The 25,610-nt window shown below is 39.4% G+C and overlaps 4 protein-coding genes across 6 annotated transcripts; 2 read left to right on the forward strand and 2 right to left on the reverse strand.

The window, feature by feature from the left end:
* Nucleotides 1–461: 461 nt before the first annotated feature.
* Nucleotides 462–4,012, reverse strand: LOC133733576 (G-type lectin S-receptor-like serine/threonine-protein kinase RKS1). 3 transcript variants are annotated; one of them, XM_062161213.1, is made up of 8 exons: nucleotides 2,940–4,009; nucleotides 2,517–2,858; nucleotides 2,270–2,407; nucleotides 1,902–2,050; nucleotides 1,503–1,713; nucleotides 1,164–1,401; nucleotides 936–1,086; nucleotides 462–862 (listed from the first exon to the last, which is right to left on the reverse strand). In XM_062161213.1, the coding sequence occupies exons 1-8, from the start codon at nucleotides 3,760–3,762 to the stop codon at nucleotides 560–562; spliced, it is 2,355 nt and encodes a 784-aa protein (XP_062017197.1). In that variant the 5' UTR covers nucleotides 3,763–4,009; the 3' UTR covers nucleotides 462–559. The 3 variants fall into 3 exon arrangements, with proteins under 3 accessions (XP_062017197.1, XP_062017195.1, XP_062017198.1); XM_062161211.1 differs by having other exon boundaries at nucleotides 2,517–4,008; XM_062161214.1 differs by lacking the exons at nucleotides 1,503–1,713; nucleotides 1,902–2,050 and having other exon boundaries at nucleotides 2,517–4,012.
* A 7,083-nt stretch (nucleotides 4,013–11,095) lies between these two features.
* On the forward strand, nucleotides 11,096–12,789 carry LOC133729907 (autophagy-related protein 8C-like). Its single transcript, XM_062157533.1, has 5 exons — nucleotides 11,096–11,293; nucleotides 11,398–11,466; nucleotides 11,818–11,926; nucleotides 12,295–12,413; nucleotides 12,509–12,789. Exons 2-5 carry the CDS (start codon nucleotides 11,424–11,426, stop codon nucleotides 12,601–12,603), a joined length of 366 nt encoding a protein of 121 aa, XP_062013517.1. The 5' UTR covers nucleotides 11,096–11,293; nucleotides 11,398–11,423; the 3' UTR covers nucleotides 12,604–12,789.
* Nucleotides 12,790–14,582: 1,793 nt separating this feature from the next.
* LOC133729906 (uncharacterized) lies at nucleotides 14,583–17,240 on the reverse strand. Its single transcript, XM_062157532.1, has 2 exons — nucleotides 15,744–17,240; nucleotides 14,583–15,179 (listed from the first exon to the last, which is right to left on the reverse strand). The coding sequence occupies exons 1-2, from the start codon at nucleotides 17,130–17,132 to the stop codon at nucleotides 14,811–14,813; spliced, it is 1,758 nt and encodes a 585-aa protein (XP_062013516.1). The 5' UTR covers nucleotides 17,133–17,240; the 3' UTR covers nucleotides 14,583–14,810.
* A 3,316-nt stretch (nucleotides 17,241–20,556) lies between these two features.
* Nucleotides 20,557–25,013, forward strand: LOC133733577 (arogenate dehydratase/prephenate dehydratase 1, chloroplastic). The gene is made up of 11 exons (XM_062161215.1): nucleotides 20,557–21,345; nucleotides 21,984–22,051; nucleotides 22,133–22,225; nucleotides 22,331–22,531; nucleotides 23,086–23,166; nucleotides 23,256–23,351; nucleotides 23,684–23,761; nucleotides 23,841–23,930; nucleotides 24,016–24,083; nucleotides 24,338–24,419; nucleotides 24,590–25,013. The coding sequence occupies exons 1-11, from the start codon at nucleotides 21,069–21,071 to the stop codon at nucleotides 24,644–24,646; spliced, it is 1,191 nt and encodes a 396-aa protein (XP_062017199.1). The 5' UTR covers nucleotides 20,557–21,068; the 3' UTR covers nucleotides 24,647–25,013.
* Nucleotides 25,014–25,610: the final 597 nt, after the last annotated feature.

Consider the following 25,610-nt stretch of genomic DNA (forward strand, 5'->3'; position numbering starts at 1 on the left):
TGATCATCATTTTGTTTAAAGCAGTATTCTCTTAATTTGTAAATGCAAATAGTTTTGACTGTAACTTCGTTCTCTCTTTTATGCAGTCATATGAATGTTCTAATGCGGCCTGTTATTTACTGTAACCTTTGTTGCAGAGGGATCCATGAATATTCTACTGGTCTGGAATCTTTGGACCATCTTTTTATTAACCTTCCATAGTTTTCTGTACACTGGAGGTTATATGTGGGACTTGATGCAAGCTCGTAAAGTCACTCCTCCAACTTCCTGCTCTAGTAGCATATTACAGGGGATTGACAGTGAGTCTCTAGCCTTGGAAAGATTGAAGTTGTTCACCGCCTGATAATTTTTTTAGCTAATTACCACACAAAATAAGAAACAAATATTTGTTCACTTCTGATTTCAACGAGTGCTAAGAGTTGGATTCAAATGCACCAAAGCTACAGTATAGGAAAACTATATTGTTGAAATGCCTAGGAGGCTTCTGCTATTCTATTGTGTTGATTTCAAGAATTTTGTAACAGAAACTTGTTACTGAATAATTTTTAAGTTTGCATCGTTATCGAGCTTCCATTGTAGATGCTGTCACATCGTTTATAGAATAAGATCTGTTTGAAAGTAATGGATAAACATCAGTGCCGGAATTTCTTCTGTAAACAAATGCCGGCTGGTTAGGCAATGGAGGAGATGCTTCACCACTCAACATGAAAACAATGGCTGACATGGCAGGTCGGTCCTTCGAATCTTCTTGTACACACAAGAGTGCAACTTGTATGCATCTCATGACTTCATTAGGCTGATATGACTTCAGCGTCGAATCCACAATATCTAGGGCTCTGCCTTCTTCCCAGAGCTCCCAAACCTGCAATTGAAATTTAGTTTAACAAATAATAAATACTCAGAGATAAAATGTAAGAAAAATATGTGTTGCTTACACATCTTATTAAGTTCATGGAAGGATCCTCCAGATCAAAACCATTGTTTTTCTGGCCACTTAAAATCTCCAACATTATGATCCCAAAACTAAAGACATCAGATTTTGTGGAAAATCTTCCAAATACCGCGTACTCCGGTGACATGTAGCCACTGTATATAAACAATATAGAATGTTACAGCTAAAGAATAGCATAATGAAGATTAAATGTGATATTTATTATTCTTACTATGTTCCAACAATTCGGTTCGTCTTATCTTGCAGTTGGTCCCCGTGGAATATTCTAGCCATGCCAAAATCAGAAATTTTTGGGTTCATCTCAGCATCTAGTAGAACATTGCTAGTTTTTAGATCTCTATGGATAATCCTCAATCTTGAGTCTTGGTGAAGATATAGAATCCCACGAGCAATCCCGTTGATAATTTCAAAGCGCTTTTCCCAATCCAAGAAGGACCGTCTTGTGTTATCTACATCAAAATGCAAATGATACTCTTTAGTAAGAAGCTTCATATATGTACTTTATATATGAGAAATGGCCTGAACCAATCATTATTTCCTCTACACATACCAAAAAGAAAGGAGTCCAAGCTTTTGTTAGGCATGTATTCTAGGACTAACATCCTTTCTTCTCCCTTTATACAACAGCCTAAAAGTTTCACAAGGTTCCTGTGTTGAAGTCTTGCTATAAGTGCAACTTCATTTTTGAATTCTTCAATCCCTTGTCCTGAAGTTTTGGACAATCTTTTCACAGCAACTTTCTGTTCATTTGGTAGCTGACCCTGAAGTTATTTTCAGTATCAGTATTAATCTTTCACATTGTCAACACCTTTAAGGAGCAACTAAACTGTTGACTAATTTATTATAGTAAAAGAAACAGTCATGCAGAACGGCAGAACCTAACATAGCCAGAACAAAAAGAGATTTTTGGAGCTTAGAAATGTTTAGGATATCGAAATTTGTTGCTTACCTTATAAACAGAGCCAAAACCACCATGGCCAAGTTCATTGACAGGAGAGAAGTGGTCTGTGGCTGCTATTATTGTGTCAAGATCAAAAAATTGCAATTCGGGGTGTCTCTGAGTTTCCTCAAGCTCCTCTGCCTCCACAAAGTCTATGCCTAAACAATAAACATTATTCTCTAGTCTCTACATCATTTTATCCTCGCTGTTTCTAACGGCATAACATCATAGTTTTAGTCCATGTTTTTAAGAGGCATATGATCTTAGTTGAAGTTCTTTCATGTGATTTACAGACGGAACAACCCTTACCAGCTCATGACAACTAAAGCAGTTTCACTAACTAATCAAATTTCAAAATAGATGAGAACTTCTTTTACCTTTTGTGTTCCTGTTCTTCTTACGCCACCAACAACCAAGCATAATGATTAGTACCAATGCCAGTAGAGCAGACAATATTGGAATAGCTAGCATACCCCTCCTTTCCAAGAAAACTTGTGATCTTCCTGCATATGCAGCTACATAAGAGAGTGACAAAGGATTAGAAAACCAAGACAAAGAAAACACGTATTTGGGATTCTGAAAACTTATACAAGCCGAGTGTTTTAATGACAAGCGAAATAGTACCTAACTCTGTTTTATTCACACGAACGTATAAATCTCGTCCACGCTGTGTGTACACTAAAATGTCCATCAAGTCATCATACCATGTCAAGCAATCCACAAGCCCTTCATGTTGGATGCTCAAATATGCGGTGCAAGAACAATTTCTTAAGCAGTCCTGCTCACACTCTTTGGCACTCATACCTGTTCTCAACCGTGATGCTATTAATGTGTCTGGATATTTAACTCTTGCCACATTCACAAACCCATCTCCATTCCCGCACTTTGATACACCAACTCGCTTACTCACACATCCACCCGACCCATTTTTCTGATTCCAATCATTTATAGAACTAGGCTCATACCCTGGTAAACATTCACACTCAAACACATTAATATTGTCAGGACTACATTTGCTGTTGGCACCACACTGTCCATACCACTCACACTGGGACTTCGGTGCAGAATAGTCTTCCTTCCATTGAAGGCCACCATTATCCCATGTAAGGCGATGTAACCTACCAGAATCGGTCAACGTCGTTCTTGTAATTGCATTGGTGTAATTTAGGAAACTATAAGTTTCCTCTTGATTAGTGACAAAAGGACCCTCTGGCCCTGAATCACTTCGCCAATACTTGCTCAAACCTTTATATATAAAATATTGGGGGACGGCAGTCTGATCTGAATAAAGCCTAAAGGTATAGTCCCCAAGTCCAGGGTCATCTTGTGACTTCCAAGATGTTAAAACCCATTCTAGCCCAGTTTTCCAATTCACCCCGACTTTCACACCTGGAATTTGAGTATCTGTAGGATAATCAAAACTTTGCCATACATAGATTTCATTATTATCATCCTGGAACACAACTAAATTTCCTGCATCTAAAAGCTGTGCAGAAAAAGTGCTTGCGTTATTATTCTGGACCGGCCGTGACACATTGGTGGACCAAACAGGAGTGCTGTTCATGTTATAAGCATAAAGGGTCAGTTCTCCATACCTGTTTATTTTGAGCACACCAGAGGTATCATTGATGGGATTGTTCCTGTTTGCAACCCACACCACTGTTTTCTCAGATACTTTAGTCTGAGAATACCAAATTCCAATATACCGGTAGCTAGAATTTCCGGGGCTGAAGAAACCCAACTCGAACTTGCTCTGTTTGGACACAAGAACTCCACCATCATCCTTCAGTTGTTCTTGGTTCCATGTTAAGGTGTCCCTGGAATCGCAAAATCGGAAGAGGAGGAAGAGAAGCAGAGCTTTGACCAACATTTCCTGGGCATTAGCAACTTAATTTGTAGGTAGGAAACAGTGGCATTTTTCTCACTTTGTATTACGTTTATATTTAATGGAAGAAGCATTGACGAAGCACAACAAATTAGGACGCGTTTCGTCAATTATGCACAAGAAATTGAAATTGGACAATGAGCTATCTAGGATGCGATCAAATTGGAGGAGAAACTTGGTCTTGGATGTTGACTATATGACTCATATTATAATGTAAGAAAAGGATTTTCTTCGCTAGACCTTTCCACAATGAACAGCTAACATGTCTTTGGCGAAGCATCTTATTACTTGCTTGTAGACCTTTCCACAATGAACAGGTAACATGTCTTTAGTATATTTAGAATATATGTACATATTAATATGTCTTTAGTATGTTTAATTCGTATCTGCGAAATAATTGTAAAAATGGGTAAGCAGAGACACGCCATGAAGAGTGAAATGTCATATTAAGTTAGGCTCAAGCCCACAGTGAAATGTCATATTTAGTTCGACTGTGGTTTTATATTGTAGATGAATTTATACGGTTGATGGTTTAATGTGTACTGCAGATTGTGTGTGGAAGGGCATGGCAGGCCACACCTGTACTGCTTCGTTTGGTTGGTGTTACACGTACCGGAATTTGCAGGTCCGTTCGTCGAGAGAATAGGTGATGATGCGTTCACCAACGTTGTGTTGAAGTGAAGAGAACAATGCTCAATCGAGTTCCAGATTTTTGGAACTACTTTGCTGCATTTCTTCCAGTTAAGGATGTGTAGAGAACATGAAAAAAGCATATGTACTGATTAATTTTTCACCCCGCCGCCTAAGTCCACATGTACTGTGCAATAGAGAATGTATATATGTAATACCAAACCAAAGCAAAAGAATAGCTAAATCAGAAAGACAGAGTTTAAGATCTTCATGATGTAGCTCTATTACATATATTGTAACTTTGTAAGTTCTCTGCCATGGCCACTAGGCTTTAAATTAGGTTCCTTAAATGTCTGCAGCTAGCATTTGCTGCTTTTTTCTTTCAAAGGTATTTGTTGCCTTTACTAATATTTCCAATATAACTGACCATATTAATTGTCTCCCTTTCTGCTGACTGCAATGCAGATTAACATTGTTACTCAAAGCGCGCTTATCATTTATTTTTCTTTTTACTGTACAAAAGTTGGTTGTTTGTGAAGTACGACAAATGGAGTTTGAGTAGATAATGTATACTTAATCTTAGGAAATCAACAGCTAATGATCATGTGGATATGAACTTAAGATACACCATAGAAAATCAGTACCCCAGTAATACCCCATGAGCAATCATTGAAATATGAAATTTATGATACAAGGTAATATAACGATGCCTGAAATTATCGATACATGTAGATACATTAATGATATACTATTATTATTACTCGTACAACTTCAAGTAACTCCAATCCCTCATTCAGAACCATTTCCATATACTGAAAGACTCAAAGACTGATGGCAATGAATCAATCTAGCTGAATTTGATCCTCTACAAAAATTCCCTACAGCACCATATATACTGATTCTAACAGATCATTTGGTAATCTATCAAGAACAAATAGATAATGCATTCCTTAAGAACTGCAATAATGTGAATGAGAAAAGAGGATCGAATCTTGTTACCTACCCCATATCACATTGTCTACAAAAGTAGTGAACCTTTACGTAGAAGTAAATCTAAAATAATTACAAAACAGTGAAACTTGCCCTTACCTACCAAACAATGAGCCCCCCACATCAACCATGTGGTTTTTATGAAAGAGCAGCTCTAAATCAGAGATCAGATTAACCCAGATAAGATATATGCTCGAACTATATATAATAACCAGCTTCATATCAATTTCTAACTTACCCTTGAAGGTAACTAGCTAGCTCACGTTACCAGAAATAATGATCCAAATCAAGCTCATTCAAGAAGAAGGTGCAGACTTGGATAATCAGAAGCTGTATTTGATATGTGATATTGGCACGGCTCAATCAAATAACAGAACTTTAAGAGGAAAGAGCTGATTTCTGATTGAACCGCACCAATATCTCATGTTAAAGCAAGCTCCCTCCATTTTTGTACCTGAGAATACTTTTCTAGTTACAATAAAAACAAGCACATATACACATACACACATACACACATATATATTCTGCTCCTACCTCAGAGTAGATATACATGATCAAAGCACATATAGAAGCATCGAAGGGGTTTGAAGTGATAACTGATTTGCCCGCTCAAAGAAACAACGAGAGAGATGGAGGCAAAAGAAATGAAGAACGGTTAGCTATGTTTTCTTTCATTGAGTGAAAATAGGATGTATGTTTTCCTGAGTTGTGTGAGAGAATCTCATATGTTAAATATGAGAGAGGGATGACAGAAGGTTGTGGTCTTGAAGATGATAGCATTGAATTTGGCACCAACCCTACAACAAAAAGCAGGTGGGCACATTAAATTGGAAGCTAAATTAGAGAAAAAGAAAGGGAGAAGAGGGTGTATCATGAGGCAAAGCCTCAAGCTTCAATTGTGCTTATCTATTGTTTGTTTCTTTTGTGGTTATTTTCTTCTTCCTCCCCATTTGAATTTTGCCTAAAAGAAATCAAAGCCTCCCCCCATTAGCATTAATTGGTTGGGGTGACCAGTATGTTATATATGGAAATGCTCATTGATTATATACCTATTTGCACCTCTGGTTTCTGTTTCCATTGAAACAATACCTCTTCCCCAGGCCATCTAGTGTCCTAAAATATGGAAGATGCAAAAGCCATTATTAGAATTGGTTGGCTAGCTAATTGATAACAAAATGCCTAACATTACCATATGCAGATTTTATGCAAAGGGTCAGAAATGAAATTGGTGATTCTCTCATAGAATGTAGTTGACCAGATCCATAAACACTTCTTAATGAGATGAAAATGCTCCCGCACACTATCTTGCTTTGTTTGCTCGTACGCTTGCACATAGCATGGCCTTGGCCTTCTTAGGCCATTTATCCAGCATTTTGCTAATTTGCTTAGCTTTGTGTGCTGCTAACTCTCTCAACGTATCTTCTCTAATTTTCTTTTGAACATCTTAACTATCTTAACTAACATCTTGTCTCCTCAATTTTAAGGAAAAAGAAAAAAGAGGAAGCAAAATACCTAGAGTTACGTACTAAACATTATTTCTGAGGTTTTGCATAGCCTTCTGAGATTGTTAGGCAATCAAGCAACTCAGTTACTCAAAGTTAGGATAGAAAGCTTAATTCAAGGATCCAAAACCATTATTATTATCCCAGAAGAATCTCTGAGTGACTGCAGAGACAGCCTTTTTTTTTTTTTTTTTTTTTGGTTACAACTGCAGAGACAGCCTTGATAAGCATATTAATTACATCCAACAAAAGAATCTTATACGTCCGAGAAAAAGTGTTAACTTTTATTCTTGTTCCTCTCCAAACCCAACCTCTCATTCATTACGAGGACCCCCTCTCTACAAAATAGGTGGGGGAGAATCCACTTTCTGGGTTCCAATTTGAAATTGGGGACTAAGTACTGGTTTTTAAGTCAAATATAGGCACGAATCAAACAACAAAAGTAGGATGATGGAGATCCGAATTTTTAACACAAGACCTAAAACCTCTTTAAACCTCTTTGACACAAAAGAGAGAGAATAAGAATTGGATGAGGGCGGGTCCAAATTTCAGAAGCAAAATCTAATAAAAAAAAATACGATTCTTCTTATATCATGGTAGACAACTACTTTCTCCTAAAGAGTCGAAGAATACCACCAATCTGGACTAGCTAGTTGAAAATCTTGGCAGTATGAATGATGAAGGGACCCCAAGATGGACTCATTGATGGTGGCATGGATTCGACATAGTGATAACTTGAGTTGTAGTAGCTAGCTTACCTACCTACATTTGCCATATTGCACTTATTACGCATTGTCAGAATCCACGTTTTGCAAACGTTGATGCCTGAAGCCCTGAAACATCAAACATGTTACATGTACTCCTTTGCTTGGTCTTAATTTCCAAATATAAGTCACACAAAACCAACATTGAAGCTAACTGGGGACTCCGGTGCATGTAGACTCCGAGTAATAATAAAAGCACCCGTGTCCATCTCTGTGTGTTTTTTCTTGTGGGTCACAGAAAGAAAGTGAGAAAGAGCTGGAGAGATTTCAATTTTCAAATACCAATATGAATCGAATCCATCAATTTGATGAAGATGGGCAGCAATGTTGGCTATAGTGCCAACATCTATTATATGTATGCACCTTTTGTTTGTGACCCTCAAGGAAAACCCTAGTGAACATACGCTAAAGTCTAAACTAAACCTAAGGAGCAAGTAATAGTGTAATACATAAATATATTACCATTCACGTACCCTCGGACGACTGACATCATCCTAATGGAGATTTACTTAAATTCTTCTAGGAGATGCTTGTTCTCTCCATGAGATAATGGACACTTGACATTGGTAATCACATGATTTCTCCATTTTAGTGTACTGTATGATGATCTAATCATTAGATTTTTTTTTTTTTTTTTTTGAATAGGGGCTGGTGCGGCTGCCCTCAAGCCTTGATTAATGAAATTGCAGAATACAAGGGGGGATGCAGAGCCTGAACCCCAAATTACAATAAGCATAGAGAGAACATCCTAGAATAAAACCCGGATTCTCCACAAAATCTATGTATTCTAACAAGCACCAATTAGCAAAGAGTGCACGAATGACTACTCTATTTGCTTTGACATAGCGGTGACATACCGGAAAGATAGCTCTATTACGAAGAAGCATAGTTGCAAATAGTACAGCTTTCCCACTATGTTGCCGCACGGAAATAAATCCGGCGACACTCAATTTCATCCTGCCACTAGGAGGTTGCGTCCATTTGATCAAGCAAATAGCTCGCAGCCTCGCTAGGCCAGACAAGGCACACTGAGTGTGCATACCGGGACAGAGCCCACGTCGCCCTACCCAAAAGTGGTAGGGACTTATTTCTGGCATATAGCCACATCTTATAAAAATGAAATAAACATCATTAGAATTAATTGTTTCCTTATAATTTCTCGAGCAAATTTTGAAAAGAATTTTGGGGATATGATAAGTTCTCAAACCCTAGCCTATAAGTACTAGATGACATTATACCCTAAAAATTTTAGAGTTTTTGCTTTTCCTCTCTCCATTTAAGAATCAAACAAATCCAAAGCAGAAAGGTATGTATTTCACAACTTTTAATCTTCACTCCTATGAATTTTATCAACTACTAGGGTTGTTAAACATCAAATATTTCCGTCATGTGAAGCGTGGAGCTTATTTCCTTACTGATGCCATTGCTAAAGTTAGACACAATGCTCCTTCACAAAGTTGGTTGAATGCCCTTCTTCTCTGTGCGAGTCAGGATTTCTTGTTTGATACATTAGGAGTTGGTTGTGTAATAACTAATAAGGACTTGTTTGTAATTTTATTTTTCTTTTCTTCACTCCTATGAATTTTTCTTAGGGTTTTTGTCCATTTACACCATTTTTAGAGATTTTTTTCTCACTTACCCCATTAAGTTTTTTTAATTCCCTCCTACCCAAAACACTCTAAGGAGGTCTTCCCTAATACCCCAATAAGATTTTTTTTTTGTTTTTTAATTTTTTTAAATACCATTTTACCCTCACCCCTTTATTACTTAGAGAGAGAGAGAAAATGGAAGAGAGAGAAACCATGAGAGACTTCGCCGGATTCCGGTCAACTTTCGCCGGATTCCAGTCACCGGCTACCGCCCACCGGAATTTGCTGAAAATCTCACCGGAAAGTTTTTTTGCCCCCAATAAACGTCTATTGCCTCCCAATAGACGACTATCAGCCATGTATTGCCCCCCAATAGATGATTATCAGCCATGTATTGCCCCCCAATAGAGGGACAATAGACCTCTATTGCCCCCTAATAGACTACTATCAGCCATGTATTGCCCCTCAATAGATGACTATCAGCCATGTATTGCTCTCCAATAGACGTCTATTGCCCTCCAATAGGACTTTCAATCGCTAGAATGAGAATTAATCTCCCTAAATTTAGACAACTAAATCTTTGATTATAAAAAAAGGAGGAGATTACATCAATTCAAAACGTCTATTGCCCTCCAATAGACGTCTATTGCCCCCCAATAGACATTCAAATTTTTTTTTTCTTTCACTGTCCCGTTACTTAAAAAAAAAAAAAAAAAACTGATTGGGCACCAGAAAATGATCTGGGCACCCATGTCATCTTCTCCCATCTTTCCGACTGCATACCCGAGACCGGAAGTAGTCTTCCGGCGAGGCAAAGATCGTGGATGATGTCGCTGACGTCCTCCGGGAGCTCGAGCCCAGAGCCTCCTCGAAACCCGATCTGATTCACTCATTTCCATGTCGCTGACGTCCTTCGTGGATGATGGTCGTTTGCTTCGCCGTGACGGGATCGGCCTGGTCCAAATCAGATCTCTCTTCGTTCTCTGTGACCTAAATTTCAATACTGAGAGGTTCAATTTCGAACAACAGTGAGGAATTGATTTACAGAGCTTGGATTACTTCACTTACTTTGAATTGAGCTTGCTTCATGTCTCTGGAGAGATCGGCGATTTTTTTGCGGAGATCGGGGAGGTCCTCGATGGCGGAGTCGAGGAGGGCCAGCCAGCCGGAGACGGCGACGGTGTTTTCGTTGAGGGATTTGCAGAGGGAGAGGCAGTGGATGAGGACGAAAATTTTGCCTTTGGAGTAAGACGACATTGTTTTGAGGGCGGTGAGGACGGAAGGCGACACCACATGAAACCGGAAACGAAGCCGGATTCCTCCGATCTCCAAGTTGCTGCGTCGTCACCGGAGCTGGAGGGGAGAGAGAGAGAGAGGGTCGTGTCGAGCGCCGGAGCCAGAGGAGAGAGAGGACTGGGTCGATCGCCGGAGCCAGAGGAGAGAGAGCCGGAGGTCAGTTGGGAGAGATGGGGGAGAGAGGAGAGAGAGTCAGAGAGATTGATATTGAGTGGTGAAGCTGTAATTTATTAATTGTGTTTAGGGTAAAATAGTCATTTGTTGTTAAATTGTGTAGGTGGGAAGAAAAAACTGTTGCTGGGGTAAGTGAGATAATTTTTTGTTATTTTGGTGCTTTTGGTCAAGAACTTTTTTTCTTAATTTTTTTTAAAAATGTATTTTTAAATTTGTGACCAATATTTAGGCCCAAGTTAAATTAGGATTCATTCTTTTCTTCCAAGCCCAATCTTGACCAATCCGACGTCGTTTGCAAGAACCACTTGGTGACTTGGACCCAGAGAGAGTTTGCTTGCAACACGCATAAAATCTCTCAAACAAAAAGAGATATAGATAGAGAAGGTTTGCAAGTATTTGATTTCGTGTTGGAATCGGAAACGAACCCTAACAAAGCCAAAGCCTCTTCCTTTACCTAATATATATAAATCCATACCATAAGTACCCAACTCTCTTCTTCTTTGATTGATTGTGACTTTCCCCAATCAATCCCCAAAACCCCAATCAATTCTCACGTTTCGTGTCAATTTGGGTATGTTATTTCTTGCAAGAAGCTTAAAGCTTCGACCTTTAGGGTTTGGATTTTGTTGGGTAAAGCTAGAATTTTTGTGATGAATTGTTGTTTGAAATTTGCAGAGGAAGGTCGGAGCCAAAGTGCAGCCATGGCCAATGACAAAAGCTTGTTCAAGAAAGAACTTGCTCTGGGTATGTTCATTTTGGTTTCTGGGTTAATTATATTGATATGCAATGGCCAAACCCTAAATTTGTGTTGGGCTATAGGCTAACGTTTGGTTCCTTATGAATTGCTTGTGTTATAATCTTGATGATCATACTCGTTTCCTATTATGGAATTTTGATTTGGTGGGCGTTTGAGCATTTTGTTGGCTAAAGACTCAATTTTTATGCAATTATGATCAAAATGTGTGTATTTGTGTGTTTATAAAGGAAAACATGGTCCCTATGATTGTTTGGAGATCAGTAGAAAATTCCATATGGTGATTATGGTTCATTGTTTGTTCTGTTTTATTTTGATGTCATTGGACGTGGATGTTTCAGAGAGGAGGCAGGCAGAAGCTTGTCGAATCAGGGAGAAGTATCCGGAGAGAGTACCGGTGATTGTGGAGAAGGCTGTAAAGAGTGACATTCCCGATATTGACAAGAAGAAGTGAGTTGCTTTTCTCCTTCCTAACATGTGTTGCTACATTTTAATGGGAATGTGATTCAATTGATCTTCCGTATATATTTGTTCATAGATTTACATGTGTTCAGAAATGCCAATGCCTGCTTTGTATGGTTTTAGTATCTTGTGGATTTTGTAGTGTGCATGCAGTTTATGTAAATCAAAATTCCACCAGTTTATAAATTTTATGCAGTTTATGCCAATGCCTGATTTTGATTTGGTGGGAGTTTCGTTCCTAAACATTTTATGGATGACATAAATGATTGTATCTACGTAAAGCCAACTTCAAGAAGTAATAGCATGTACAAGACCAACTGACCAAGGGGTTCTTACTTTGTTTTATCTGACTGCAGATACCTTGTCCCTGCTGATTTGACTGTTGGACAATTTGTTTATGTTGTTCGCAAGAGGATCAAGCTCAGTGCAGACAAGGCTATATTTATCTTTGTCAAGAACACTTTACCTTCCACTGGTGAGCTGCAATTTTTGTCTTTTGTTTTCGTTATTGTCCCAAAGTTGTCATGGTAATTGTATATATTGTTCTCATTTCTTGCAATGTTGTTACAGCTGCCTCGATGTCTACAATTTATGAAGAAAACAAGGATGAAGATGGATTCCTTTACATGACCTACAGCGGAGAGCAAGTCTTTGGATCCCTTTAAGAAGAGCAAATGTGAATAGAACTTCAAAAATGTAAATTATCAGTATCTGTAGGCAACGATCTGCTCATCTACCATAGTTTATAGTTTGGTCTTTGAGACCGCTGGGATTGATATCGTTGGTGGAATATTTTATTTTCATGACATCTCAAGGGATCTCGAATGTTATTAATTTCCATTCTTTTGATATGATCCTTCCTTAGAATTGCTTTCTATGATACCATGGCAGTTGATACTTAGTTTAGACTGCTTGGATGTCTAATAAATGGTAATGAATGTGCAGAATCTGAATTGAGGTACACGCATGTACAAAGAATGACATCGAGCTTTTTGTATTAAAATTGAGAATAAGGATAAGCTATCTCAAATGTAGAGAAGGCATAGAGTACGACATTTATCCCAATCACTTGTTACAGAAGCAATTTTTGAATGACAAGCAAACCCATTATTAATGCTTAAACTTCAGTTGGGGTCTTGGTAGATTTCTTCTTCTGGCACTGATTTTTGATCCATTTGATGCCATTGGTTGTGCCACTTTTGATCTTTTCAGCGCCAGCCATTGCTGCAACCTTAGCTTTGTTTAGTCCAGACTTGGTCTCTCCCTTCTTCTTGTTGTTGTCTTCCAGGCTTTTGTTCTTGTCTTCATCTTCCAATGCACCGATGCCTCCGGCGCCCCATTGATCCGCCCACCCCGGTGCTTCCGTCGCCATTTCACAACCCTGTTCCCACAAATCAAATCCAAAAAATGAATTCTTACCACTACTGGAACAGCATAAAACAAAGAAACGTCACCACTGCCTTTCGAATACAAGTTTTATGAGTTTGCCATATATATTGAAACAAAGAAAAAGCCATGTACTTTCTTGGTTTTTATCTATGGATAAATAAAATTGGGCAGAAACTCTAACATGAAAGCAAGCACATTCTAAACAATGCATGGATGTAAAAGCTATAGTGCTTAGTTTTCATATCTTCTGTAAGAGGAAAATGGATCAGATCCCATCTTGGATCCATCCTTACAAGGTCTTGTAACACAATCAAGAATATGCAGGCAAAGTTTAAACCACACCATACTACATGAACCTAAAGACAGAGATCTGAAGGTACCAAGGATTTGTTTGCAACAAACAAACAGAGAGATTAAACCCTTCAAGAAGAACATTCAATAAAGCTATTTTCAGACAGAGGGAGAGAGTTACCTGGAGATTGTTAGCGTACAGATTCAGAAAGATGAAGAAGTAGTTTAAGCAAAGGAGGGTTGCCAAGCAATAAGAATTGGAGAGAGAGACCTTGAGGAAGCTTCAATAATAAAAGGGTCCACTTGTGGATGATGGGCTGGCTCTCCTATCACATTTATATATGTTGTACCTTTTTAAAAAGGGACAAGCCAACTGCCCAACTCACTAGTTTGAGTTTCCCTTCCACTGAATCAAAGCCAACACGTTTGGCATTTTCCCTATATTAGTGCCCTTCGTCTGTTCATCCAGAGAGGCACAAGAGCATCTTCTCCTTACTCAACAAGGCAACTCAAGACGCAGAGCATCCTACAGCTTTATAGCTAATTGATACAGCTTTATAGCTAATTGATTGCTAATTCCCTTCATTATGCCTTCACTATCTCCATTACTCCAACTCATTATTCCCCATCTTTCCAACCTTTTCGTGATTTCGGATTTGACGAGTCCTGATATTAAAAGACAGCATCATTCTGATGTTTTGTTTTTAGAACGTTTTTTGGTATTTTCAAACCCTCGATATCTGTAATATTTATTATTTATTACAACTTGACCTTATTAGCATTGCCTTTGACCAACCATCAAGGTGTCTCCGATCTTCTAGCCTAGCAAGGGCTGGAAATGATTGATTCTTTTGAAGTTGGCCCAATAACGGAAATTTCAAAGAGAAGCTTCGTAAGTGGCCGAGGACCAAAGTTGGGAATCAATAGGCACAAGAAAAACCTCAATGTCACAACAATTCAAAGCAAAGCATGAACGGTTAGAAAATAAACAGGACATCATTGGAGGTAAAAAGGTTGCCGCAACTCTATAGATTACCAATATAATTTTAACTCCCAAGGTAAACAGGAACATGACCGAAGTTACATGATGGTATATCTACAATCACCTATATGCAACTTCAGCAATAACACACCCAACTCACCAACCTATCTACCGATTCCCTTTTGCTTCTCTTAATTGATCAAACTAATGTCACTTAGATTTCCTAATCGATTTCGATTTCCTCATCTTCCGAGACTTGTCATCGATACTAGTCCACGTATAACCGCTAGGAATCGCAAAAGGCTCCGGCTCCTGCCACCCCACCGCACTCGAATGCTGGTGTTGCTGCTTGCTCGTGGCCGATGCGGACTGGCTGCTGTTCCGCCTCAACCACGACGACCCAGAAGGCTTCTGCGTCGTCGTTGCCGTCTTGCTCCTGTGCTCCTCCTCTTGCTGTTGGCCCCTTATCAACTGCCTAGGGCTCGACATTGGAGTGAAGAACTGCTCCGTTGGCTGTAGCTCAACGAACTTGGTGAATGTTATCACCACTCTCACTGTGGGCACCACCGGTATCGCCAGCTGTCAAGTCAGACCATAACAAAAATCATAGTCAAATCCCAGTTCCCCTAAATCAAAGCAGTTAAACCGTTAAGCGTTCCACATCAGCAAAATCAAAGTCACACAAAAAAAAGTAAACTCTTTTCTTTTGGTCTTCTTATCAGCAAATAAGGTTTAGCAATAATGGGGCCCACGAGCCATGCCTGACTGTAAAGAAAGGGATCAGTTTAGGGTCTAGGTCCCCAGGCACGGAACACCGCTGAATCAGAACGGTCCGATTCACCGACCGTAGAGGGCCCACAAAAAGCTTCTAGACGTATAAATATCGTCCAAATCAGTAATCCGGGTCAGGTTTGGGGGATACATTTGGTATTTTACACTGTACATGATCTTACGTGTCTTTTTCTCATTGGTCAACCGAGACTATTGTCTCGGAGCAAAGAGTCAGCTTAAGCATGAAAAGCAACGAAAAGCAAACCAGAGAGACAAATAAAGACGACGACGACGACCCGAGACCCATGACCCAAATCTTAAGTGGGGCCCGAGAGGCGGTTTTGAATAATGAAATGTCATAAATGCCCTTACCTTCACCGGAAACGTCCCTGGCGGGAACTTGGTAGTGAGCAGCTCCCTCATTCTCCTAACCGCCTTCACTTTACTCGCCAGAATATCCAGTAACGGCAGCAGCTCCTCCGTCTTCAACGGAAAATGGTCCGTCAGCCAAACGGAGGGTCTCAGGCTCTTGACGTACTCTTTCTCTTTGGTCTGGACCGGCGCCGCCGTAACGGTCGCCGCCATGGACCTCCGCGGCGGCTGAAACGTCACGTCGACGCTTTTTCTCCCCAATGCCACGAACTCCCGGTCCTCTCTGATGAAGCTACTGTGCCTCCGGCCGTCGGGGATTCCGAACATGCTCGGATTCTCCGCCACTAAAAAACCGTCGTCGTCTTCGTCTAGCTCTAGAGGGAGGACCTGCTCGCTTCCCGCCGCCACGTCAGCATTATCCGGATTGGCGACTTTCCGGGACCGGAAGCTGAAGACGACGTTGTGCATTTCGAAGACTCTGGCCTTCCACTCTCCGACGGATTCGGTCTTCTCCTGCCGTCGCCAATTGGTCCGGCCGACGAGCTCGGCTCTGGTGACGTCCATGCCGGGGCGGTAGACGCTCGTCTGGGAGCAGAATCCGGCGATGTCGGACTCGGTCATCGGCGACCCGGCGTTCTCAAAGGCGTCGAAGATTTTCCGGTCGTCGCGGTTGAGGACGAGCAGTGAACCCGGCGGAACGTCGTGAGTCTGGTCGCCGTCGCCGAGGAAGAGGAAGCTCTGATCGGCGCGCTGGATCTTCAGGCCGTCGAACCCGGCCAACGAAGTGTCGGCGCGTAGGTTTCCGTCTCGCTTCCAGATCTTGTACGTGTCGGACGGAGCGATTTTCCCGACGAACGGAATGACGGAGCTCTCGAAGTGGAACGAGATCTCCATGTAGAAGTCCCGCATTCTCCGCAGCACAGCGATGACACGTGGCAGGCGGCGGCGCCACTTGGCCCAGGCGGAGCGGTGGTGGAGCTTGAGCAAGATCAAGGCGATCTCGGAGCTCCGGCGGCAGAGAGCCTCCTGCAAGGGGTTCCACCCGGCGGCGTTCTGCAGCGACACGTCGGCGCCGGCGGAGGCGAGGATTTTGGCCGAAACGGCGTCGTTTAACCGGACAGCAAGATGGAGAGGGGTTTCTCTGTGAGGGACGTCGCGGCGGTCGAGCACGGCGGAGATCTTATCAGCGACACGCTCCTGGGAGAGCGAGTCGGACTCGGTGTGGATCTGAGTCGGATCGGCGAGGCGGGGGAGCGTGGAGACGATTCGGGAGAGAGTGGTGTGGTCTGCCAAAACGACGGCGTAGTGGACGCGGCTGTGGGAGTAGTCGTCGGGCTTGAGAGGCGGAAACGACGCCGTCGAGGAGGACGACGACGACGGCTTTGCCATTTTCCGATTGGGGGCAGTGAGGCGGAATCAGTCTGAGCTATTCAATGGAGTTTCTGGGGGAGAGTGAGAGTTGGATTTGAGTAGTGAGGAATGTTATGGGAGAAAGAGAAGGGGGGGGAGGGGGGGGCAGGTGGAGGGGTAGTTTGGTAATTTAAAGGATTGGAGGGGTTGGGGAGTGTGTTGGAAACCGAACCGTACAGAATCGGCGCGACTTTTGGTGATTCTAGGCTTCGGGCCAGCGTATGGGATAGTTAAGCACTTTTTTATAAAAAAATAATTTTTTTGATTTTCTGTCTTTCTTTTTGTCGTTGGTTATTTATTTATTTTCTAAAACTTCTTTTGAGTTTTCAAAATAAAATAGAAACGGAAGAGGACGGGAAATTGTGAGGTTGTCTGTTTCTTTTTTGTTCTTTTATTACACGAAAATTTCTGGTTAAAGTGAATTTATAACATATTTTTAGAGTTAGATGTTTTTTATATTCGAGCTCTGAATTTGGATGAATTGAAATTAAAAGTTATAAAGCATAACCACCACAAATGGTCGGATTAGTAAGAGTCTCCAAGTGTGGAACCCCCACATTCGGGTTCGAATCATGCCGACGTTGATTAGAGTTAAATCTCTATATGTTCTTCATGGCCAAGGAAAATGAAGTGTTCTAATATGGTTTCTCGACACAAATTAGTCTATAGACCTAGAAAGGTAACAAACAAAAAAAATTATAAAGCATAATTTGTTTATTCGCACTCTGATCATTTATGTTTGGACTTTCAAATCTACATAAATCGCAAACCATGATTTGGTCATGGACACTTCATTTATGTTTAAATTTTAGAAGATCACATGTTATGTGAAAATAGAAAATTTATGATTATTGAAACTAAAAGCTAGGTCTAAACTCTAAACTCTTAAAGGTGCCATAAAATTTATGTTTATTTTATTTGTTTGACGATTATCTGCTATCAATTTCTTAAGAAAGAAAGAAAAAGAACAAATCTGGCAAAGCTCTCTTGTTTGTGACTTGTGAGTGATGTGTATTCAAAATTTTGTGGCAATCTTGGAGAATGATTGGTGGGACCCAGAGTTGCTGTGGTAAGGTCAGATCGAGTCCAAAGCATGGGATGTTTGTCGTGGATTTATATATCATATATATAATAGTCAGTTTTGTCACTGAGAAGAGAACAGGGAAAGCCTGTTTGCCTTAACCTGGACCAAACCCTAATAACTGTGTTTCACTCCAACCTATGCTTCTGTTCAAAGTGAAAGAGACTAAAGACTGTTATCACCGGGAACACACAGTTAGTGTGATCTGGACTAATCAGAGTTTAGTCCAGATGCTGCTGTTGATTTCGATCTTCTTCTGGACAAGTACAATGGAGATAAAACAACATAATCTAAAGAGAAGACCTTGTGTAAGTCAGTTGTACCACCTGTCTGGTACTATTTTGCGGTGAGACAGCTGTATCACATGTACGGCAGAGTGTTTTGGATATTTCACTTTTAAAACTCATCGGTAGTCTTGAAATAAGTATAATTTTTTATGATTTTTAATTGGACAACCGCACCGCCACGTGGTACGGCTGCAGTATGTAAGAATTTATCTAATCTAAATAACTTTGAAAGAGTTTTTATGTCCAGAGCCGCCCGCCAAAACAATGTGGATGTTTTGGAAGTAAATCTTAGCATGGTAAATGAAAAAGCCTACGCCCTTAACAAATCTAATGGTGGGTTCAAAAGAATTTCTCCATTGATCGCAAGATGAAAAAGTTTGATCTGTATGTTAAGATTGCGTTATTCGTGCCTTCTCTTTTAATTTATCAAACATCTTCATAGCGCCTTCTCACTTTATTTGAATCGTTTAGAACAGTTCTGTCTTCACATCCTTAACGAACAGACCAAGATACATCGCTAGACATCATCTTTGATTGGGCTTCTCTCTCTATCAAAGTCACTTCTGTCTGTCCAACTAAAAAGCTCGAATTTCTTCATTTAGATTCAGGCCCATAAAACCCACAAAGTGCCAATAGCGTTCAAAGCCCATGAAGCTTGAAGTCAAGGGTCATGGGGGTTGGTAAGAAAAGACATTCTTGATTCTTGTGTGAACCAAAACCTTGAGTTTTGCTTAAACCAGAAGCAAAATCTTGACTTTCTACTCTCATTATGACTATGTTTACCAGCTACAATTACTACCTGTACTTTAATAAATCATTTTTCGAAATTCCAAAGGGGGGATTGTCGTTGTAATGCATTTTCATATCAAAAAAAAAAAAAAAAAAAAAAAAGTATGACAGTTAATTACAACCCAGCTCATTGGCATATCATAATGAGAATAAGTCATGTGTGTTAATGTACAACCAGCAATGCAACAAAATAGTAGCATTATAATACCTTAGCCAGATATACCATTTTAGCATAGTACGTGTCCTCACCTTTAAGTTTGATGAGGTCAATATGATATATTGATATGACAGGTGATGGTGTAAGAGTCAAATTTGCATCCCATACTTTAGTCTCGTCTTTTAAACAAACAAAACTCCTCACATTGCTCACCTCCATTTCATTCCTCAAAAAGTATTACATTGCAAGAACATAGACATAAAATTACGGAAAAAGATAAACTTTAAATTATTTTTAGAAAGAAAAGATTGATGTCGGTAGTAATAAAGGAAAGAACAAGCTAATTCGAATTTTTGGAGCGTTATGTCTTCAATATAGTCACGTGGGAGGTTATAGACGCAAGACTCACTGTCTTTAAAAAAGTATTGCATTGCAAGAATGTGTCCATAAAATTATGGAAAAAGATTAACTTTGAGTTATCTTGATAGTAACGCTCCAAAAACACTTTTTCAACATTGAGATATTAACCATATCTACGAGGAATAAATAATGAGATCATAGTTTTGGAAGTTGTAATAATAATATCAATCAACTTAATTTGCAACACGTCTACATTAATAGTGTGGTTTTTAAGCTTTTAACTCAACCGTTATATTACTCATTATCACGTGACAAGTTTTGGAAACAACACTGCATAAATCTCTCTCCAATGTTATAGATTGAGTTATTGACTCGTGTTTACGATGAATAATGAGTGAGATCAACATTATAAAAGTTGTAATAACGTCACTCAGATCAAAAGATGTCACGTTTTCAGAAGAAATAAATGATCGTCATCAAATTCAAATACTTTCTTTTTCATTTTAACTGTTACGTCAATCATCACTGTCACGTCTCATATAAAACTCCGATAAACCGCCATGAGAGACCTCAATTACTACAATGGTGGAAGAAACTAAAATTGTCAAAAACAAAAACGAATTTTTCATCATGAACAAGTGGGATCTCCATTTACTAACCCACAGTGTTAGGTTCTCCTTCTCCATCAACCATTGGATAGACAACTCATATGAACTAAGAAACACCGACTGGCTTGGCCCAAATTTGCCCCACAGTAAGTCACACAACCCTCACAGCTTCCCTTTCCTGTCTCTCTCTCTCTCAACCTCCTCTTTCACACAAAAATGTAGAAGATTTTATGGTCCAGTCAGAGAAAAGAGCCTTCCATACATAGTTTGAATGCATTCAAATGGTGGCTAGATACTTCTGAACCAACCCCCTCAGCTTCCCTTCTCTCATTTGTTTTTATAATTTCTACTAACCCAGGTAGAGTGTTGCCAACAACATTCTGCTCACCTACCTCCTAAAAACCCTTTTTCCTTAGCTCAGTGTGACTTGTCGGTCTCTCTATTTCTCTCCCTGAACGTTACATAGGTTACAATTCTTGTGGGGTCCAAATACCCATCACCATTGTTGTCACCTTGACAATGTGCTACTGGGTTTCATCCAACAAACCCCCCACCAACCACACCCTTTCTCTTATAAGCTTGGATTTGCCTCAAAGTTTTAATCTTTTGTGAGTTTTTTTGGGGATTTTGGTGATGGCTGTGAAGGGTGGCTCTATCTGGAGTTGTGCTAAAACCCCTTATTCTCATCAGGGTATTTCAGATTTGAGGTCTAATCGTTCTGGGTTGGGTTTGAATTTGAGTTTGCGCAAATGGGAATGTTGCAGTTTGGGGGTTTCTTTGGCTCACAAAGCTATCACCCCAGTTGAAGATGAGAAGCCAAATTTGCCAGCGATGGAATCCGCAGGAGCAATTCAGAGGGTTGAGGATAATGAGTCTAAGGGTTTTCACAAGGATATGAACCTTCTTCCTAGTGAGTTTACTCAAGAAAGATCTTAACTTTGTGGTTTGTTTAATTAATTTGATGTTTGATTGTCATGCAATGGTGTTTTGCAATCAATAGAGATTTGAAAGGTGTAGAAGAGAGTTAGACTATGACTAATTGTTGGGGCAATGTAGAATAAATACTAGCGGCTTTGTGTTTCGTATGATAGATAACTTTACTCGTGCATTTATCATGGAGAAGATTTGATTTGATTTGAGTTTTCAATGCTATGCATAATTTCTGTCCAAACGGACTGAATCCAAAGAAATTAAGAAACTTTATGAAATGAATTAAGAGCAAAATGCATCTCTAATTTATGATATAAAAGGTGAGGACTAGAAGAATTTCCGCTACCACAGAGCTAATATGAAATACCCCCAAGTTTCACTCACTCTTGGAAATAGGATTCTTAGATTGGCTCTCTGGGAAAACATAGGACCTGCATATATGAAGCAAATTTGATTAGATATAAATTCAAACCTATTTCAGATCCAAAATAGGGCAAAGCCCTTGCAATCATGTATATTACTGTGGCCTAGTAAGTTGCTTCATGCTGCGATCATTTGTTTCTTTTCTTACAATTGTTCCATTCTCTCACCTCAAAGGTTGAACATGATTAATTGCAGAACCATTGACAGCAGCTGATATTTCTCCTTCGCCAGATGATGGTTCAAAAGTTAGAGTTGCTTATCAGGTAGCCCTTCTTATTAGTTGCATTCTGTTTGGTGTTTCTGTTTTCTTTTTGTTGTAATGCTAGAATTATTGCATGTTGTAGGGGTTACCGGGGGCATATAGTGAGGCTGCTGCCCTAAAAGCTTACCCGAAGTGTGAAACCGTTCCATGTGATCAGTTTGAAGCTGCATTTAAGGTTAACCAATCTTTGACTGAATTTTCAACCATTTATTTTGTGAAATCAATTGAATATTTTCAATCATGTTAATTGGTTGTGATTTAGTTACATTTTATATGACAGGCCGTTGAACTGTGGTTAGTGGATAAAGCAGTTCTTCCTATTGAGAATTCTGTTGGTGGAAGCATCCACCGTAATTATGACTTGCTTCTTCGCCATAGATTGCACATAGTTGGAGAGGTACAACTTCTAGTGAACCATTGTCTCTTGGGATTGCCCGGTGTAAGGAAAGAGGAACTAAAACGTGTTCTAAGCCATCCTCAGGTTGGTCTTTCACTTATTATTTTTATTCTTTTTTTTATTTGATGCATGTATTGTCTGGCGTGTCCTGTACATATGGCATGAATGCTAATCATTGTGCCAATGCTCATTTGCTGCATTAAAAGCTTCCTAGAATGGTAAAAAAAAAAAAAAAGGTCTCTACCCGATAGCTAATATTCGGGATGGATAGTTCCGCTTAATAAAAGGTTTCCACGTAACCATTTATATTTGTTCCAAGAGTGATTGTCACTGAGAATATTCAATATTCTTATAATTCTCCTCTGTTGAGGTCCTCCACAATGGTTCGTCTCATATTATGTAACCACAAGTACCAAGATTTCTGGAATTGTAGTTTCTTTCTTAGGTTCGAAACTGTCAAGAACTGGGTTAAAACTCTAGATCTAGCACCTTTTGGTTACCTTCTATTTGGTTGGATTGGTGCTCAAAATTTGGATTGGCACCAAGTAGCTTTTCACATGCATGCATATGTACAATCTAATCTTTGAAATGAAAGACCCAGGTCTTCAAAGTTTTGTTGCGGATATTTGCGCTTGCAGGCTCTTGCTCAATGTGAGATGACACTAAGCAGCTTAGGCATCATCCGAGTCAATACCGATGACACTGCTCTTGCTGCGCAGGTTGTCATTGCTGTTATCTATATTCCATCAAAGTACACTTTGAAAGGCATAAAAGCTGTTCAAAATCTAATGACTGACATATTGTACAGATGGTGGCCTCAACTGGCCTAAAAGATGCTGGTGCTGTTGCAAGTTCTCGAGCTGCAGAAATCTATGGGCTTCAGATTCTTGCAGATAAAGTTCAAGTAAAGACTTCTTTCAAATATATTTCTTCATATTTTGGGTTCAGTATATGGTAAAAATTGCTTTTTTGTTCCAATATGTCAAGAATTTAGTTGAAAATGGTGTTTGTAGAGCAATGCATTCCAAGTTTTCCTGAGTTACACTTCTAAACTGCTTTTGCTTGGAGCATTTACATTTCATTAAAGTTGCTTGCAAAGAGCAAAGCTGCATCACCCTCTGTTCATTGCTACGATCCTACATAGCATTTACTTTTTAATTAAGAATTTAAGATGTCAGTTGTTGTGAAATATAAAGGTCATCTTGATTCAGTTTACTCCTGCTTTGCACTGGACAGGATGATGACGATAATATTACTCGCTTTCTGATACTCGCAAGAGAACCAATAATGCCAGGAACTGAGCGGCAATATAAGGTTTAATGCTTTATTTTCTATTTACATCTATACATATTTTTCATTAATGTACTGAATTATGCATAAACTTTGTTCCTAGACAAGCGTTGTTTTCACTCTAGAAGAAGGTCCTGGTGTACTATTCAAAGCCTTAGCAGTGTTTGCACTTAGGGGCATTAATTTGACAAAGGTAACCTCAGTTAAAATTTTCTCTTTTCTTCTGTTTTCACAATTATATCTTTTACTCATATCTTCCTGTTTTGGAGCAATTTCAGATTGAAAGTCGCCCCCAAAAACAACGTCCATTAAGGGTTGTTGATGATTCTAATGAAGGAAGTGCCAAGTGAGTGCATACGACTATTCCATTAGAAAGCTCCCAATCACACACATTCACGCTGAAACTAATTCACAAAAAAATAAAAATCAGAATACTGATTGAGTTGTTACTGTTTTATGCATATTATAAGAACAAAACTAAGATGAAGAACCTTAGATTTGGAGTCATGAGATGATTCTAGATTTGGGTATTTACAGAACTAGACATGGCAAAAATAAGAAAAGCCCCATTTTACAAAACTGACTGATTTGTTTTGCCAGGTATTTCGATTACCTCTTTTACATTGACTTCGAAGCTTCTATGGCAGATCCCCGTGCCCAAAATGCTTTGGGACATTTGCAGGTCAGTCTGTTATAGATGTTATTCACGTTGCTTGGCTTCTAAAGACGTGTTTTGTACTGATTTGTTAGAAATAATCTCTCTCACACTATTTACAACTGCTCACCGCCTAGTAATAAAAGCGAACAAACGACGCAATGGTAGTGATTTAAGGACTTGTTTTTTGGGTACAGGAATTTGCAAGTTTTCTTCGTGTTCTTGGCTGCTACCCGATGGACATAATTCCGTAGAAGAAGCACCAGACAATGTTGTACATATTGGGATCAGAAACTAGAAAAGAAATCGTTAGGCCAAGTGAGGAGCTTCCAACAAGGATAAAATTCTCCAAATTAGAAACTTCCTTTCAAAGCTTAATTTCTTTTAAAATCCTCATCATTCTTTCTATCCTCTGAATGGAGGTGTCATGTTTGTGGAATATCATTATATATCCTATAACAGAGGGAGCAAGCTTTGGCCTTGTGGTTTGTGAGTTTTAGTTTACTGAAACAATAGTGGAGATGGGTTTAAACTTTTAATGCTTTTTTAAAATAAGTGGAATTTCTTGAAAATTTACCTTGTGGACGCAGAAGGTTTTACTTGATGAAAATACTTTGTTCTTGGGTATTGCTTATACTTGTTTGCACCCTGAAGGGTCGATTTATTCTCATTTGCATTTATATCGATCATAGATTGATATTTTTTTAGTATGTTAATGCCAATGAACTGTCCTTGTGAATGATTTAGGGTCAAGTAAATGCAGACATATTCGAATAGGAAAAGCCAATACAAACTGAAATAATTCAAGGATCATGAATTTCATTAGTTCATACTTACATTCATAAACTTCTTTCATTATCAGAGGAACCTGCCCAGATGCTCAAGTTATGAGCTCTCTTTTTCACTCAATTCGGACAGAATCTTGACCAAATTTAGATGAACTACAGCATGTACTGGGAGTCTAAGCATTACATACATATATTTCACACAATTACTCAGAATTCTCTACTTCCACAATTATCACGTAAACTAAGAAATCTACCTGCAATTAAAAACTTTCATATGATGAGCCCACTTTTGGTTAAGAAATGATCGGCGTTGTTTCAGTTCTTCTTCCTGTTGCTTCAACCGATTCAACAACACAGGCAAAGCCCCTCGAATATTATTCCTCAGCTCATCCATTGCATTAAGCCCTTGCTCATCATACAATCTCTTAAT

The sequence above is a fragment of the Rosa rugosa genome, chromosome 2 (genome assembly GCF_958449725.1).
Source record: "Rosa rugosa chromosome 2, drRosRugo1.1, whole genome shotgun sequence".
Taxonomy (NCBI): domain Eukaryota; kingdom Viridiplantae; phylum Streptophyta; class Magnoliopsida; order Rosales; family Rosaceae; genus Rosa; species Rosa rugosa.